Raw genomic sequence first — 14418 nt, forward strand, 5'->3', positions numbered from 1 at the left:
TGGGGTTCCAGACCACACCCGACCAGCGGCGGCCATGCTCAACCTATGTGACAGCTATACATGTGGACTATGGAGACATGTGGTGTGGGACAGTATGAAGACAGGGCGTGCGGCAGTATGGAGACTGGAATGGCGACGATGAATTGCGATGAATTGCGAAAGGGACAAGGGGTTGCGAAGGCGACAAGGGGGCACGGGCGCGTCGATCAGTTCTTGCTGTCGAGACCCACGGTGGGAACGGCGGGTGGCGACGAAACGCGCTCCGACACGGGCTGAGCTGGCGAGGACGAGGCCGACGCGCTTTCCGAGAGATCTGGCGTGCCCGGGGGCGGCGATGACGGCGCATTGAAGAGCTTATCGGCGATGTCTTGCGGGGTAAATTGCGGCCTTGGATTCTTGCCACGGTCAATGATCATGTCGCCGTCTGGGTCCTTCGGATTGACACGGTATGTCACAAAGTAGTTTGCGCGGGGCTCGACATGAGCGTCGGGGTCGTAGACACCGAGGATGCTTAAGTCGTACGGTGGAGGGTCACGGACCCTAGTCTTGGTGTCGATGCCAGGCTCAATGGTGCAGGTCATCGCAGGACGGATGGTTTTGAACAGCGTCTCCCACGGGACAATGCTGACGCCACTGTCGCGGGCCTGGGCATAAGCAAAGTGTAGGTGGGATACAGGGGTGGAAGCTACGGAAGCTACGCAAGGTACACTCCTGAGGGAGCGCGACCTACCATCTTTTCCGCCAACTGAATGCTGTGATTCGAGTCCTTGAGCCACTCAGATACGTTCGCACACTGGTGGAGGCTGCAGTTCGCTCGACGCTCACGCCTATCCTCGTTGCTGCAGAATCAGAGTTAGCAAAACGACGGAGGTCCGGCTTGCCTGCTTACATCTCCATGGCCTTATCGAGCACGGCGAGGTTGAAGCAGTCGGCCGAGATCACCGGTGCCGATGAAGACTCTTTCGCGGCCTCCAGGCACTTGGCAAGATGCAGGCTCGCCGTCCGCGTCGCCCATCGGAGCCGATAGGGGAGCGCGTCCGCCGAGTCTGAGAACGGCGGGTGGCTGAAGCCATCGGCTGGCCACGAGGTGCGAGGGAAGCCGGGTGGTGGAGGGGGAGGGTCGTGCGGGCGTCGACTCGCGGGGATCCACTCTGGCTGCATGGTGTATATCTGGTGGCGATGGTAATGTGGTGGTGGTGATGCGGTGGTGGTGGTGATGATGATGCTTGGTGGCAAGAGGGATGTTGTTGGGTTGTTGTGGTGGGCAATGAAGAGTCCAGTCGTCTGTCACTCAATGATCCATTTGATTCCGTCTGTCGTGGCGCATTCTGCTTGTGGCGCCTGGCAAATGGCGGGTGGCCTGGCTTTCCCAAAACGACACAACAGGTTAACGTGTGCACCATCGCATCTTTGTAGCTTGTGACTTGTGGCCTGTGGCACGACATGCAAGATTTCTACTGCCCAGCATGTCCAAGCTAAACGGATACTAGTGCGACGTGGTTTACATTGCTAGGCAGGTATCTGCATGTTCAGTGAATGCTGTGCTATGTGACTCCAGAACCACCAACCTGCGCCCACCACCTGCGCCCTTCACAGATGCGAAGCGATCGTGTGAGCTGAGCAAAGCTCCAGGTGGTCCGTGATGTCCATGAACTCTACGCCCCTCTGGTGCTTCACGACCAGAAGCATATAGTGACCAAGGCTGACACGTCGACCCTCTGTATCTCGACACTGTCACCTTCACCACCACCATCGTCCCCCCCACCGCTGACACCACCATCCACCATCCCCACACACTACTCTCGCCATGGCCGCTGCTCTTTCCCAATTCCTCCCTGTCATGAGCGCTTTGCCTCTCACTCATTTCGAGAGTGAACCTGAGTGCTACATCTACGTGAAGCCATGTGTGGAGAGCGCGCTTTGGAGTGGTGGGGTGAAGTGCATCCAGTTTCGTCCCAAGAAGCGAATTCACACGGTCGCCCACCTGATCAAGGACGTCGAACGAACGGCTGCTCACACACAGCCGCTGGGCGTCACCCAGGTTGGAATGGAGGACCATGCTTCGCTTCAACTGTCGCAACGCATCCCCTACTTCCATGAGTTGGACCTTGCCCGACTTCTCGTCTCGGAGGGATCGTTCCTATACAAGGAACTTCTCCGTTCTGGTGGGACCCTCGGATCGGTGGTCATCTGAGCACCATTTCATTCTTGATACGGGTAGCCTCATCAAGGCTGACGTCGCCATCTGTGTTCCGTTCGACAGTCCACATCGTTCAGAGTCCTGCAACTGCCACGGTAGAAAGCGCCACCAATGCCCCGGCATCGCTTTGGCAGCTCTAGAGCTCAAGACTGATTGTGTGCTACACGACGAACTCGGAGAACTTCTCGATGGCATTGGAGATGCCAGGATCTGGCGCTCCAGTAAGTCGTCACGGGGCAAGGCAAGGATCGAGTTCCGAATGAGGGAGGATCACGACGTGCCGGAGGGAAAAGACCACAGGCGATGCCTGCTGTCTCTGGTTTCTGACTGCTTCGCCTATTCACATGGCCTCGGCATTCCAGTGGTCATGCACAATGGGCGCTGGGGCTTTGTGGTCACGGCTGTTCGACAAGCAAACGGAAACTGGAACGCCAGCGTCACCCGGCCGATCGGTACTAAGGTGGGGGGAGAAGCGTGGCAGGCCGGAGCACTTGCTCCGGAGCTACTTCTCGCTAGCGTCGCTTGGTCGACGCTGCGAGATGTCCAGCTTGACGAAATTGCCGAAGCAATGGTGATTGATTTCCCGGAGCATCTGTAATCCGAGCAAGTCACCTAGCCCTAGTTAGGTATCAAACGCCTGGGTAGGTGACGCCCCGCGTCGCTTCCCCGCCGTCACCGCCCAGACCGAACCGCTCCCCCGCCCCGCCCGCCACCACGCCCTCCGCCACATACATATGCCTCACGGCCACACACCTGCCCACCCACGTGTTCCCATGCGACTTGACAGCACACGCCGTACACGCCGCACGCTACAAGCTCCCACTAGCACTACGCTGTGGGCCGAATCATCGTCGCCTCCACCGCCTCCAACTACGTCACCTGCGTAGCCTATAAAGACCGCCCAGGGCATATTGAGCGCCGCAGTATCCCATTCACGATGCCGGTGCACCCGCACAAACCATATCGGCCGCTGCTAGGGGTGCTGGTGGTTCTCGCGCTTCTCCTCCTGGGCCTCCCAGCCGCCGCGACAGCCTTCGCGCTCTTCGTCGTCCCGCCGCGCCCGTGGATCCCGACCCGCGCACAGCTCGTCCTCGGCGCATTGCTACTCCTCGGCCTGCCTGCCGCCTCGGCAAAGAGTGGCGACAAGTACCTCGTCGGCGTGGGCAAGGCCGACGTCACGGGCCCTGTCGTCGAGCTCCCCCTCGCTGGGTACGCGAAAGGTTTGGACCAGGTCGGCGGCGGGCTGCGGCAGCGGCTGTACTCGCGCGCATTCATCTTCGGGGCCGTCAACTCGCCCGACCGGGCAGTCTACCTCGTCCTCGATGTCGCGATGGGCGATACCGCCGTGAGGCGGGGCATCATCGAGTCGCTGGAGAAGCTTGGCCCCGAGTACGCGGCGTACAACACGCAGACCATCGCCCTTGTCGCTACCCACAGCCATTCCGGCCCGGCAGGCTACCACAACTACATGCTGCCGCAGGTCGTGTCGCTCGGTCTCAACGAGCAGAGCCTCAACGCCCAGATCGAGGGCGCAGTGCGGAGCATACGGCGCGCCCATGAGAATCTGCAGGAGGTGGGTGACGTCGGTGCTTTCGGCCCAGGTGGGTGACGCTGTCGGCACGGCTCACACACACAGGGCTTCATCGACGTCGGGTACGCCGACGTCAAGGACGGCAACATCAACCGCTCGCTCTTCGCATACCTAGCCAACCCGGCGTCCGAGCAGGCAGCGTACGCAGGGCCGACTGATACGCAGATGACGCTGCTGTCGCTCCGGCGAGCGTCGGACGGCAAGCTGCTCGGCGTGCTCAACTGGTACGGCGTGCACGGGACCTCTGTGAGCAGCCGGAACGCCCTCGTGTCCGGCGACAACAAGGGCGTTGCCGCGTGGCTCCTCGAGCGCGACATGCGCACCGACCCAGCCGCGGCGCCAGACTTTGTCGCGGCCTTCTCCCAGGCTAGCGTCGGCGACGTGTCCCCCAACGTACTCGGCCAGTGGTGCGACGACGGCTCGGAGGAGCCGTGCGCTTTCGAGACTAGCACGTGCAAGGACGGCACGGTGAAGCAGTGCATTGGGCGCGGGCCGAACTATGCTGCGGGCGATAACGGCGTGCGGAGCTGCTTCGAGATGGGCCGGCGGCAGTACGCGGCGGCGAAGGACATCATCGACGCGCAGAACCGCGCGGCAACAAGCCTACTGCTCCACGTTTGCCGTCTGCGTTTTCCCCGCCTACCCGACTGGAGCAGGCTCGACCTGGGGCTCCTCGCCGCCTGGAACCCCTTCCGCGCCTGGAGCGGCATCTGCTCGGACATTGAGGCCCCATCGGCCTCCACGCCGCTCGTCGGGCCGACAGTCAAGGCGTTCCACTTCTTCAAAGACCTGCGGTACTTCTCCTTCCCCCTCCCGAACGGGACGTGGGCACAGACTTGCCCAGGGGCGCTAGGCTACTCCTTTGCGGCGGGCACGACCGACGGACCAGGCATCGCAGACTTTGTCCAGTCGCATACCGGTGGGGCGAACCACAACCCCGTCTGGAAGCTCGTCACCAGGGCGACCAAGAGCCCGAGCGCGCGCCAGAAGGAGTGCCAGGGCGCCAAGAACATCCTCCTCGACGTCGGCGAGATGGACTGGCCGTACGCGTGGAGCGCGAACATCGTCGACATCCAGATGCTCCGCGTCGGGCAGCTGGTCATGATCATCTCACCGGCGGAAGCGACAACGATGAGCGGTAGGCGGTGGCGCGCAGCGGTGGAGCGCGCAGCGGAGAGTATCGTCGACAGCGGTACCGAGCCCATCGTCGTCCTCGGCGGTCCGGCCAACACGTACAGTGTGAGTTTGGGGTTGGGTACCAGTTCTCACTCGCTCCCAGCACTACGTCACCACGCCCGAGGAATACGACGTGCAGCGGTACGAGGGCGCCTCGACGCTGTTCGGGCGGCACACGCTCGACGCATACATCAACTTGACGGTCAGCGCGATCGGGGCGCTATCGCCCTCAGCCACGATGGGTGCGCTGCCGCAGGGCCCGAGCCCGCCGGACAACCGCGCGCCAGTGAGCCTTAGCCTCGCCATCCCGGTGGTGTATGACCACGCGCCGCTCGGCAAGGTGATGGGCCAGGTGCTCTCGCCGCCGAACGCGACCTACACCTGCGGCGAGGTGGTCACCGCAACGTTCCAGGGCGCCAACCCGCGCAACAACCTCCGACTCGAGGGAACGTTCGCTGCCGTGGAGAAGAGGGACAAAAACGGCTCGTGGAGCCAAGTGCGCAGCGACGCAGACTGGTTCCTCACGTTCACGTGGAAGCGCGCCGACATCCTCTGGGGCTCGAGCACCGTAGAGATCAGCTGGGATACCGGCGACGGCGCGGAGCGCGGCACATACCGCCTCCGCTACTGCGGCGACAGGAAGGCGTCGGGCTCGGCCCGGATCGTGCCCTTCGAGGGCGTGACCGAGGCATTTGAGCTGTTGTAACAAGACAATTGTAGCATTCATATCAACGATACGGAGACACGCATGTAGCCCTAGCTTAATGAAAACGCATGTAGCCCTACAGTAGCAGTAGTCGTGCCCCCTAGACGAGGTTGACAGTCCTCGTCACGGGCTCGCTACCACTGTCAATCGAGCGGCCCGACGGGTCGTGCTTGCGGTCCCACTCCTCGACGTCGGCATTGGGCACCTTGAGCATGTAGCTGCTGAGCGCACCGTCGCTGAGCTGGATGACAGTCTGGCGGATCTGGTACCCGCCGAGGCGGGGGAGGATCTTGGTCCAGAGGAGGTAGTACAGGCCGCAAAGGCCGATGATGCCGAGGCCGGTGAGCGAGGACGTGGCGTAGAAGAAGCCAAACGACGTGGACTTGAGCGTGCCCTTGGGCGGGACCCAGGGCATGACGAGGAGGAAGATCTTGGCCAAGAAGAAGACAATCGCCACCCAAGACCACGAGCGGTACTGCGTGCGCGGGAGGTTGGCCCTCTGGCGCTGGCGGCGGATGAGGAACAGGCCGAAGGTCATGAGCGCGAGGAAGAACGAGTCGGGGTACGACTTGAGCGCGACGAGGAAGTTGAACGCCTGGCCTGCGGGCGGGGCGGAGATCATGAGTACCGTCATGAGCCAGATGATGAGGAGTGGGCCGAGCGGCGAGCCGAAGGGGCGCGTCGAGACCCAGAAGCGCGGGAAGGGGAGGAGGCCTTGGCGGCCGATCTCGCGGATCATGCGCGAGTTGGCCGTGACGGACGCGAGCATGTTACCGAGGGCCGAGAGCGCAGGGATGATGGACAGCGCCTGACCCGCCTTGGTTCCAAAGACGTTCTTGAAGAAGAGCGCCGCGGTGGTCTGGGACGACTTCTTAATGTCGGCAGCGGGCACGGCGGTGAGGTACGCCACATTGACGAGGAGGTAGAGCACGGCGACGGAGATGAGGGCGGCATTGGACGTCTTCTTGATGGTGCGGATGGGGTCCTTGACCTCGTTGACGAGGTTGAATGAGTTTGCGTACCCGCCGTACGCGAAGAGGACGGACACGAGGCCGTTGGAGAGCGAGTACGCGTCCTTGTTGGTGCCCTTGAACGAGTCCTGGAAGTTGGCCTTGGGGTTGGGGATGTGCGTCTTTCCGGAGAGCACGACAAAGCCGGTGATCGTCATGAAGATGAGTGTCGCGAGCTTGAGCACGCCGGCGGCGTTGATGATACGGAGCGACCACTTGGTGCTGACGATGATGGTCGCGCAGACCAGCGTCATGGCAGCGATAGCGACGCCCTTCTGCGCCCACGCGCTCGCGCTGACATTCGCCACGCGGAAGACGTACTGCCCACACACGATCGCGTTGGACGACGAGAAGGTCAACAGGACGCCGTTGACGGCGAACGCGACGGGGAAGAGGTACTTGGGGTGCGGGTACGCCTGCTCGAGGTAGACCACCTCGGAGCCGCTGCGCGACGGGTAGTAGGACGCGAGCTCGAGGTACACGCTGATGCCGGTCAGGTTGATGAGGAAGCCGATCACCCAGAAGATGAGCGAGAGGCCGACGGATCCGGTCTGCGTGAGGATGTTGGACGCTGGGTGGGCGTGAGTGATTGATTGCAGGTCAGATTTGAGGACGAGGCCACTCACGCGTCGAGAAGATGCCCGTGCCGACCAAGTGGCTCACGTTGATGAGCAGCGTGGTCCAAAATCCCACGTTGTAGCCGAGCGGGTTGCGCACCTCAACTGGAGCACCGGCGGTCGTCTGGATCGTCTCATCGGCCTCGTTGCCGCCCTTTTCGCCGACATAGTCGAGCTGAGCGTGGATGAAGTGGCGTTCGGCGCCGGTTTCGTCGATAATGGACGACTTTTCAGAGTCGCGGCGGGACATGGTGTCGGCGATGATTCTGGGGAGGTCGTCGTCTAGCACGCGCCGCGGTGCTCTTTGTACGCGGCGCTCATGGTGGCCTGCCCGCCGCTGCCGTCGATAGTACGCCGCTCATCGTCGTCCGCGGCGGTGAAAATCAACGCTCTGGTCGCGTCATTGATAGTCGCAGATCGTCGAGCATGGCGACGTGAGCACGAGTGCAATACGTTATGCATGTCGACCGAGGGGGTGCGGGGACCCTCTATAGGGAGCGCGTCGCTAAGGCGGTCTACAGGCCGGAATGGGGCGAGCATCGACCACGGTGAAGTAAGGTGTGCCACGAAAACCTTGTGTTTGGGTGCCTTCGTGAAAGTCGTTTAATCATTTGCCACTTTGGAGAGATCCGACGTCCACCCCGCGTTTGGGGGTGACATCCGCCCACACGTTGTTTCAAAGATTTTTACACGTCGCCGAGAAAGGCGAGCCAGCACCAACATGCACCAACAAGCGCTGATCAGATGCTCGGTCGGAGGTCGGGAGTCCAGACCGGGGTGTAATCTCGCCTGCGCATCACGACATTGCGTTATGTCGAAGGTGGAGGTACATCTGCGAGATGTGGGGCGAGCGATTGGCGGAACCACCGCCTCATAAGCGCCGGCTAGGCTTCGACGGAGGCTCGATAACGCCGGGTGCTGTGTGCGTGCTTCGATGCATGGCGTGACAATGCTTGCTGGGCGCGTATCGTCGCGCAATGGTATATATCTTTGGCGCGGGTAGACGATCACCTGCCGCGCGCCACGACACGCCTCCTGGATGTACGTAACGATGGGGTATCGCTTGATCGGCGCGCCGAGGATGTCGCGGCTGCGAACTTGCGCAGGATCTCTTGGCATCGGTGCGCAGCGAGCATAAGCGAGCAGTCTGCGCGATTGGTGCAAAAGGTCGACTAGCTACGTGTGGCACCCCATGCTGAACACAATGGTGCGAGGCTCCGCAGTGGCCTGCCCCCCCCCTCCTCCTCTCCTCCGCCCCACCTACACCCCCTCGTAGCCAACGTCGACGAACCCGTTCGTGATGGACACTTTGCTAGCGCTGGACAGAGACCACGCCGAGACGCGCGGGAGACTGGTGGGCGCAACGGCGGGAGCGACGGCAGGTGGCACGGCACCAGCAGCTGCAGCGGCGGGGGCTTGAGGGGCGACCGCTTGCAGTGACTGTGGCCGATGTGCCGGCACCTCTGCCTTCTCCTCCTTCTCGTCGCCCCAACCTCCCCCACCTCCTCCAGTCGCTCCATCCGACACGGCAAGTCCAAGATTGTCCGTGCCCGCGGGCGGAAGAGGAGCATGGGCAGGCGGAGCAGGAGAAGGCGGCGGAGGAAGAGCCTGGGGCGCTTGGCCCAGCCCACCCACAGTCACTGGCCGCACGTCCACCGTGACGGGCACGCCGGACCCGAACACGATCATCTGGAGCACCGTCGCCGCCGTGCTCTGGAACGCGTCGAGCGCGGCGGCCCACTCGTCGGCGGTGACGGGCTTATCGACCTTCGCTTCCCAGTCCGCGTCGTGGCCGTCGCACCCGTGGCAGTGGTCGCGCATGACGTGGATCCACTGTGGGTTATAGCACGGCACGACGCCCTGCTGGCCCGCGCGGAGAACCTGCACGTTGAACTTGTGCACGACTACCGCGACGACCTGTGCGAGCCGCTGCTCCTCGGCCGTGAGGAGCGAGTTGATCGCGTCGTACGCCAGCGTGACGGTCGCGGCGCTCGCTGCTGCCGCTGGGCGCAGCACAGCGAACGGGTTGACCGTCCACGCGGCGCCTATGATGCCGCCTATCGCGCCTAATCCAGCGCGGATAATAGCGTTCTGGTGCACGACGGCGTCCTGCTCGAGCCGCACACTGACCGCCAGTGCACCGTACATGAGCCCGACGCGCACGGCGTGCAGCTGAAGATCCCACGTAAGGACCTTGGGCACGAAGGTGAACAGCTCGCGGATGCGGTATGTTAGCATCTGTGCCTGTGGTGAATGCGGCACGTTTTCCTCGCGCGAGAGGTATGCGACCAGGAGATCGCCGCACGCCTGCAGGCTCTCGTCGTCGATTGTGTACGCGCGCCGGTGGTGCAGTCTGCCGAGGAGGAGGCGGAGGAGCCACTGGATTCTGTCCGGGCCGAGGAACTGCCCCAGCGACGCCGTGCGCACGTCGTTGGCTATGAGGCCTGGGTACGCTGTGAACAGCGCGTGCATCGCCGCGCTCGCGTTCCACACGTGCATCGTCAGAAAGGCGGCCGTTAGGCCCGTGATCCACCGGTGCGGGGGCAGGTCGGACGTCGCGGTGAGCCGGCCGAACTTGGTCATGAGGCTTTCCTCGGCCTGGGTCTGGGGGGTCAGCGCCAACATAAGCAACAGCCGACCCGCGACGCACCTTGCGCTGCGCCTTCGGCACCAGGTCGGTCGGCTGCCATGTCCCCACAGTGACCATCACCATGGCGAGGTAGTGCTCTGCGAAGCGGTCGAACCCGGGGAGCGCGACGAGGTCGGGCGTGAACCGCGCAATGTTGGGCTGGTCGCCGTCGGCGCCGTGCCCGTGCGCGAAGACGTGGTCGTGGTGCTTGGCCAGCTGGGCCTGCAGCGCCGTCAGCTGCCCAGGCTCGAGGTTACACTTCGCCCAGATGACGGGCGGCGGCTCGCTGAAGCGCAGCGTCCGCCCATGGTTCCCGCGGATACCGCGCGAGCCGTACGCCTCGGGCGGGGTGGGCTTGAGCGGGGGCTCGCGGACAGGCGGGACGGACATGGCTGTGTAAGTCAATGAGTGAGTGAGCAGTGAGAAGACGTTTGTTGTGAGAACCAGTCGTCGCGGTTGTTGTTGTCATGGGGACTAACGCCAAACGTCATTCCGCGGATACTTGGACCGCTCCGCGCTAGTTTCACCAAACCAAACCTTATCACCTCACTGCACAGCTACTTCATCTCGCCGTTTATGGAGACGGACTACGCCACATGCAACACCGCGCAACTTGATGATGAGGAAGGATCGGCTCTCAACGCTCTCTTCGAGGTGGAGCGCTCGATTCCTCCAAATCATGTCATCTCTTAAGGGTAGTTGCCCCACTGGTCGGGGTACTGGCCGTACTCGTTGGGATAACGGCCGTTCTCGTCGGGGTAGAGGCCTTGGGGGTTGGGGTACTGCGTGCGTGAGCAAGTTGACATTGTGGCGGAGGTCGAGGAAGGGTGGTGCCACCTTCCTTCACTCAACCTACCTTCCTCGACGTCATTTCGACACTCACGTTTCCATTGTCATCGGGATACTGGCCGCGCTCGTTGGGGTAGCGGCCCCGGGCATCGGGGTAAAGGCCTTGGGCATTTGGGTAGTTGCCGTTCTCGTCGGCACCCTGTCGTGTCAGCGAGCTGATGCCCCTTCCTCGACTCACGCCGCCGCCCTGGCGACCACCCGGGTTGTAGCCGCCGCCGTAGCCACCACCACCAGCGTAGTTGCCGCCGCCGCTGCCGTAGCCACCGCCACCGCCGCCGTACTGCGACTGCTGGTTGAAGCGGATCTCGTCCTCGCGGCGCTGCTCCTCCTTCCAGCGCTCCTCCTTGTGCTCCTCGTGGTGCTCGTAGGCCTTGTACGCGCCGAGGCCGAGGACAGCGGCGCCGGCACCGGCGGCGACCTTGGCGCCGGTGGGCCAGCCCTGCTGCTGCTCTGGGGGGTGTGAGTGCGTGAGGGCGGTGGACAAGGTGGAGGATAGGAGGGAGCACACCCACGCTGGGGAGGACCGCCGTACTGGCCGCCGGGGCCGGGGTAGCCGTACTGGGGCTGCTGGGGCTTGTTGGTGAGCTTGTTGATGCCGTACGCGGCCGCGCCGCCGGCGACCGCAGCTCCGCCAGCGAGGAGGAGGGCGTCGCCAAAGTCGGCGCGCTCCTCGCGGTGCTCCTCACGGTGCTCCTCGCGGTACTCGTCGGTACGCTGCTCGTGGCGCTCGTACTTGTCCTCGATGAGGTCACCGAAGAAGCCCATTGTGGTTTTGTTGTGGGTGAGAGGAAGGTGAGTGAATGAGGTGAGTGAGAGAGGGGTTATAAGGAGGTGAGTGCTGAGGGCGGTGCGGTGGGTGCGTGAGTGAGTGAGTGGGTGGGTGAGGGTGTATCGACGTGGAGCTCGAGGGAGGTGGCCTGTGCGTCAGAAGCGAGTGGTGCGGCGGCGTCGGTGGGTGTGTGGTGTGGAGTGGTGTGTCTGTGTGGTGTGTGTCGTGCCGCCGTCGCACTGTGGCGGTGGCGATGAAGCAAGACGAGACACCGAGCGCGAGCACCGCGCTATTCTGAGAGCGAGCAGCCAGCCCCAGTGTGCGTGATTTTTAATGGCGCGCCTCGTCGTCATGTCAGACAGCAATGGGACAGTGGCGTCAGTGTAGCAAGCCATGGGGGAGAGCAATGTGCACGGTCGACGAGGCTTGTGCGCGGACGATGTAGAGGCGGGGCGAGGTACGATCGCGATTGCAGACGTGAGCCGAACGTGGGTGGGTTTCGGCCAAAGTGCACGAGTGGCCCAAGCTGTCGATTAAGAGCATGTCGGTCATGGCACCATGCACAAGCCCTCGTCCTTCAACTTCTCCTCGTCACTCTCTTGACTCTCAACTCTATGCAACAAACTAACGTCGTCGACTGTCGTGACGAAGAAGCAAAGCAGTGCGAGAGGACTAGCGTGGCCCCGAACCACCCGACACACACCTGCACACACACTCAAGCACAAACACACACAAACACACGCACACCCGCACACACAACACAAAAGAGACTCTACCCCGCTCCCGAACCCCGGTCGCCAGTCCCCTTCCTCCTGGGACCGGTTCGGATTCAGCGAACGGGCTCGAACTCCCGCCGTGAGGACCAGAGGGAGTAGCAGTACTACTGCTGTTCCATGATCGCCACGACTGCGCGCTTGTGTGCGTTGCTGGTGGCGAGTGAGCTCGCCCAAGAAGCCTTAACTAACTACTAACCCCCCCAGCTGCTCACCACCAGCTGACTGCGGGCCCCACCAACCGAAAATGCCTGCTGTTGCCGTTGCCGCCGGCGGGCGTTCCTAGGCGGAGAATCTCGGCCCGACCGGCAACGCCACCAGCTTTCGTTCCGACGTTGCTCTCTCGCTCATCTCTTCCAACGACCTCCGCCGCCGCCGCAAGGCCGCGCCGCCGCGGCGGTGGGCAACGTCTCCATTCTCGGCGCGGGGGGACGGGCACGGACGCGGACGCCCGAATTGACCGATAGCTGCAGAATGACGACCTCCCAACACCCGACCTCGCCCGGGCCGCAAAGATTTCTATACCCGGCACGGCCTCGAGATCTACGTTATCCCCCCACCCCTCGTCCTCCCCCATGAACTCCACTGCGGCGCTCGCGCTTGCTCGCCTCACGCTCCGACGCGCAACTGCATCCATAACAACGCGTGCCTTGCACTCTTCCCCAGCATCTCTGTGCGGCCGGTGCCCCCCTCCCGCGGCAACCGACAGCCTACTTGAACGACACCGATACCAGGGGTTCCCCCAATCATCGCCATCAGCACCCACAGCATCATCCTCTGCCATGACCAACAGCACCAACGCCACGATGAAGGCCGCGCGCTACTACGACCGCGGCGACATCCGCGTCGAGAACATCCCCGTGCCCCCCGTCCTGCCCGGCACGGTCGGCATCGAGGTCGCCTTCTGCGGCATCTGCGGCACCGACCTGCACGAGTACCTCGACGGCCCGATCTTCTGCCCGTCAGCGACGCACGCGCACGCCATCTCGGGTGAGACGGCGCCCGTCACCCTCGGCCACGAGATGAGCGGCACCGTCTACGCCCTCGGCGAGGGCGTGACGGACCTCAAGGTGGGCGACAAGGTCGTCGTCGAGCCGTACATCATCAACGAGGGCGTCGACACGTCGGCTGCGAGCCTCGACTACCACCTGTCCAAGGACATGGGCTTCATCGGCCTCTCGGGCCGCGGCGGTGGCCTCGCGGAGAAGATCACCGTCCAGCGCCGGTGGGTGCACGCCATCAGCGACAATGTGCCGCTTGACCAGGCGGCGCTCATCGAGCCGCTGTCGGTCGGCTACCACGCGTTCAAGCGTTCGAGCGGCAAGGCGGGCGACTTTGCGCTCATCACTGGTGCTGGTCCCATTGGCCTGCTCACCGCCGCTGTTCTCAAGGCCGAGGGCATCACGGTCGCCATCTCTGAGCCGTCGGCCCTGCGCAGGCAAAAGGCGACCGAGACGGGCGTCGCGGCGCACGTGTTCGACCCGCGCACGGACGACGTTGTCGCCAGGGTCAAGGAGCTCACGGGCGGCAAGGGCGCCGACATCGGCTTTGAGTGCACGTCGGTCCAGCCCGCGTTCGACACGCTCATCGACGCCCTCAAGCCCACCGGCGTGCTCGTCGTCGAGAGCATCTGGGGCAAGAAGGCCTCGCTCGACATGCAGAAGCTTGTGCTCAAGGAGATTGACCTCCGCGGAACGATCGCGTACGTCAACTCGCACCCCGAGACCATCAAGCTCGTGCAGCAGGGCAAGATCAACCTCAAGCCGTTCATTACCGGCGTCATCGGCCTCGACGGCCTCATCTCTGAGGGCTTTGACACGCTCATCAACAAGAACGAGACGGCTGTCAAGATTCTCGTCAACCCCCGGGCGTAAGAGCGTGGGTGGAGTGTAGGTTTACTCGTGATCGATGGATAGGCTGTGTGTGTGTGTGTAACAGCCAGTGTGTCACTGTGCACGAGGACACGGCGTCAAGCCAAATGACTGATCAATTTACCAATCCCAGAGGTGTCGTGCGCGCCGCCGCCTCCGCTGCCGCCAGCGAGCGAGCGAGCCAAGTGCTGCGTACTGACCACCCCACTGACCGCCAATGGGCTCGA

The 14418-nt window shown here is 63.1% G+C and overlaps 6 protein-coding genes across 7 annotated transcripts; 2 read left to right on the plus strand and 4 right to left on the minus strand.

The window, feature by feature from the left end:
* Positions 1-42: 42 nt before the first annotated feature.
* LOC62_02G002607 (uncharacterized protein) lies at positions 43-1230 on the minus strand. 2 transcript variants are annotated; one of them, XM_062769119.1, is made up of 3 exons: positions 890-1230; positions 731-752; positions 43-644 (listed from the first exon to the last, which is right to left on the minus strand). In XM_062769119.1, the coding sequence occupies exons 1-3, from the start codon at positions 1159-1161 to the stop codon at positions 207-209; spliced, it is 732 nt and encodes a 243-aa protein (XP_062625102.1). In that variant the 5' UTR covers positions 1162-1230; the 3' UTR covers positions 43-206. The 2 variants fall into 2 exon arrangements, with proteins under 2 accessions (XP_062625102.1, XP_062625103.1); XM_062769118.1 differs by having other exon boundaries at positions 731-803.
* A 1907-nt stretch (positions 1231-3137) lies between these two features.
* Positions 3138-5705, plus strand: NCER2 (Neutral ceramidase 2; the record flags this gene model as incomplete). The annotated part of the gene is made up of 3 exons (XM_062769120.1): positions 3138-3773; positions 3837-5030; positions 5071-5705. 3 exons carry the CDS (start codon positions 3138-3140, stop codon positions 5671-5673), a joined length of 2433 nt encoding a protein of 810 aa, XP_062625104.1. The 3' UTR covers positions 5674-5705.
* A 68-nt stretch (positions 5706-5773) lies between these two features.
* On the minus strand, positions 5774-7550 carry MUP1_1 (High-affinity methionine permease; the record flags this gene model as incomplete). The annotated part of the gene is made up of 2 exons (XM_062769121.1): positions 5774-7254; positions 7310-7550. 2 exons carry the CDS (start codon positions 7548-7550, stop codon positions 5774-5776), a joined length of 1722 nt encoding a protein of 573 aa, XP_062625105.1.
* Positions 7551-8560: 1010 nt separating this feature from the next.
* LOC62_02G002610 (uncharacterized protein) lies at positions 8561-10351 on the minus strand (the record flags this gene model as incomplete). Its single annotated transcript, XM_062769122.1, has 2 exons — positions 9951-10351; positions 8561-9904 (listed from the first exon to the last, which is right to left on the minus strand). The coding sequence occupies exons 1-2, from the start codon at positions 10317-10319 to the stop codon at positions 8561-8563; spliced, it is 1713 nt and encodes a 570-aa protein (XP_062625106.1). The 5' UTR covers positions 10320-10351.
* A 267-nt stretch (positions 10352-10618) lies between these two features.
* On the minus strand, positions 10619-11543 carry LOC62_02G002611 (uncharacterized protein; the record flags this gene model as incomplete). The annotated part of the gene is made up of 4 exons (XM_062769123.1): positions 10619-10711; positions 10813-10917; positions 10957-11228; positions 11291-11543. 4 exons carry the CDS (start codon positions 11541-11543, stop codon positions 10619-10621), a joined length of 723 nt encoding a protein of 240 aa, XP_062625107.1.
* Positions 11544-13102: 1559 nt separating this feature from the next.
* Positions 13103-14194, plus strand: bdhA ((R,R)-butanediol dehydrogenase; the record flags this gene model as incomplete). The annotated part of the gene is made up of 1 exon (XM_062769124.1): positions 13103-14194. One exon carries the CDS (start codon positions 13103-13105, stop codon positions 14192-14194), a length of 1092 nt encoding a protein of 363 aa, XP_062625108.1.
* Positions 14195-14418: the final 224 nt, after the last annotated feature.

The sequence above is a fragment of the Vanrija pseudolonga genome, chromosome 2, assembly GCF_020906515.1.
Source record: "Vanrija pseudolonga chromosome 2, complete sequence".
Taxonomy (NCBI): domain Eukaryota; kingdom Fungi; phylum Basidiomycota; class Tremellomycetes; order Trichosporonales; family Trichosporonaceae; genus Vanrija; species Vanrija pseudolonga.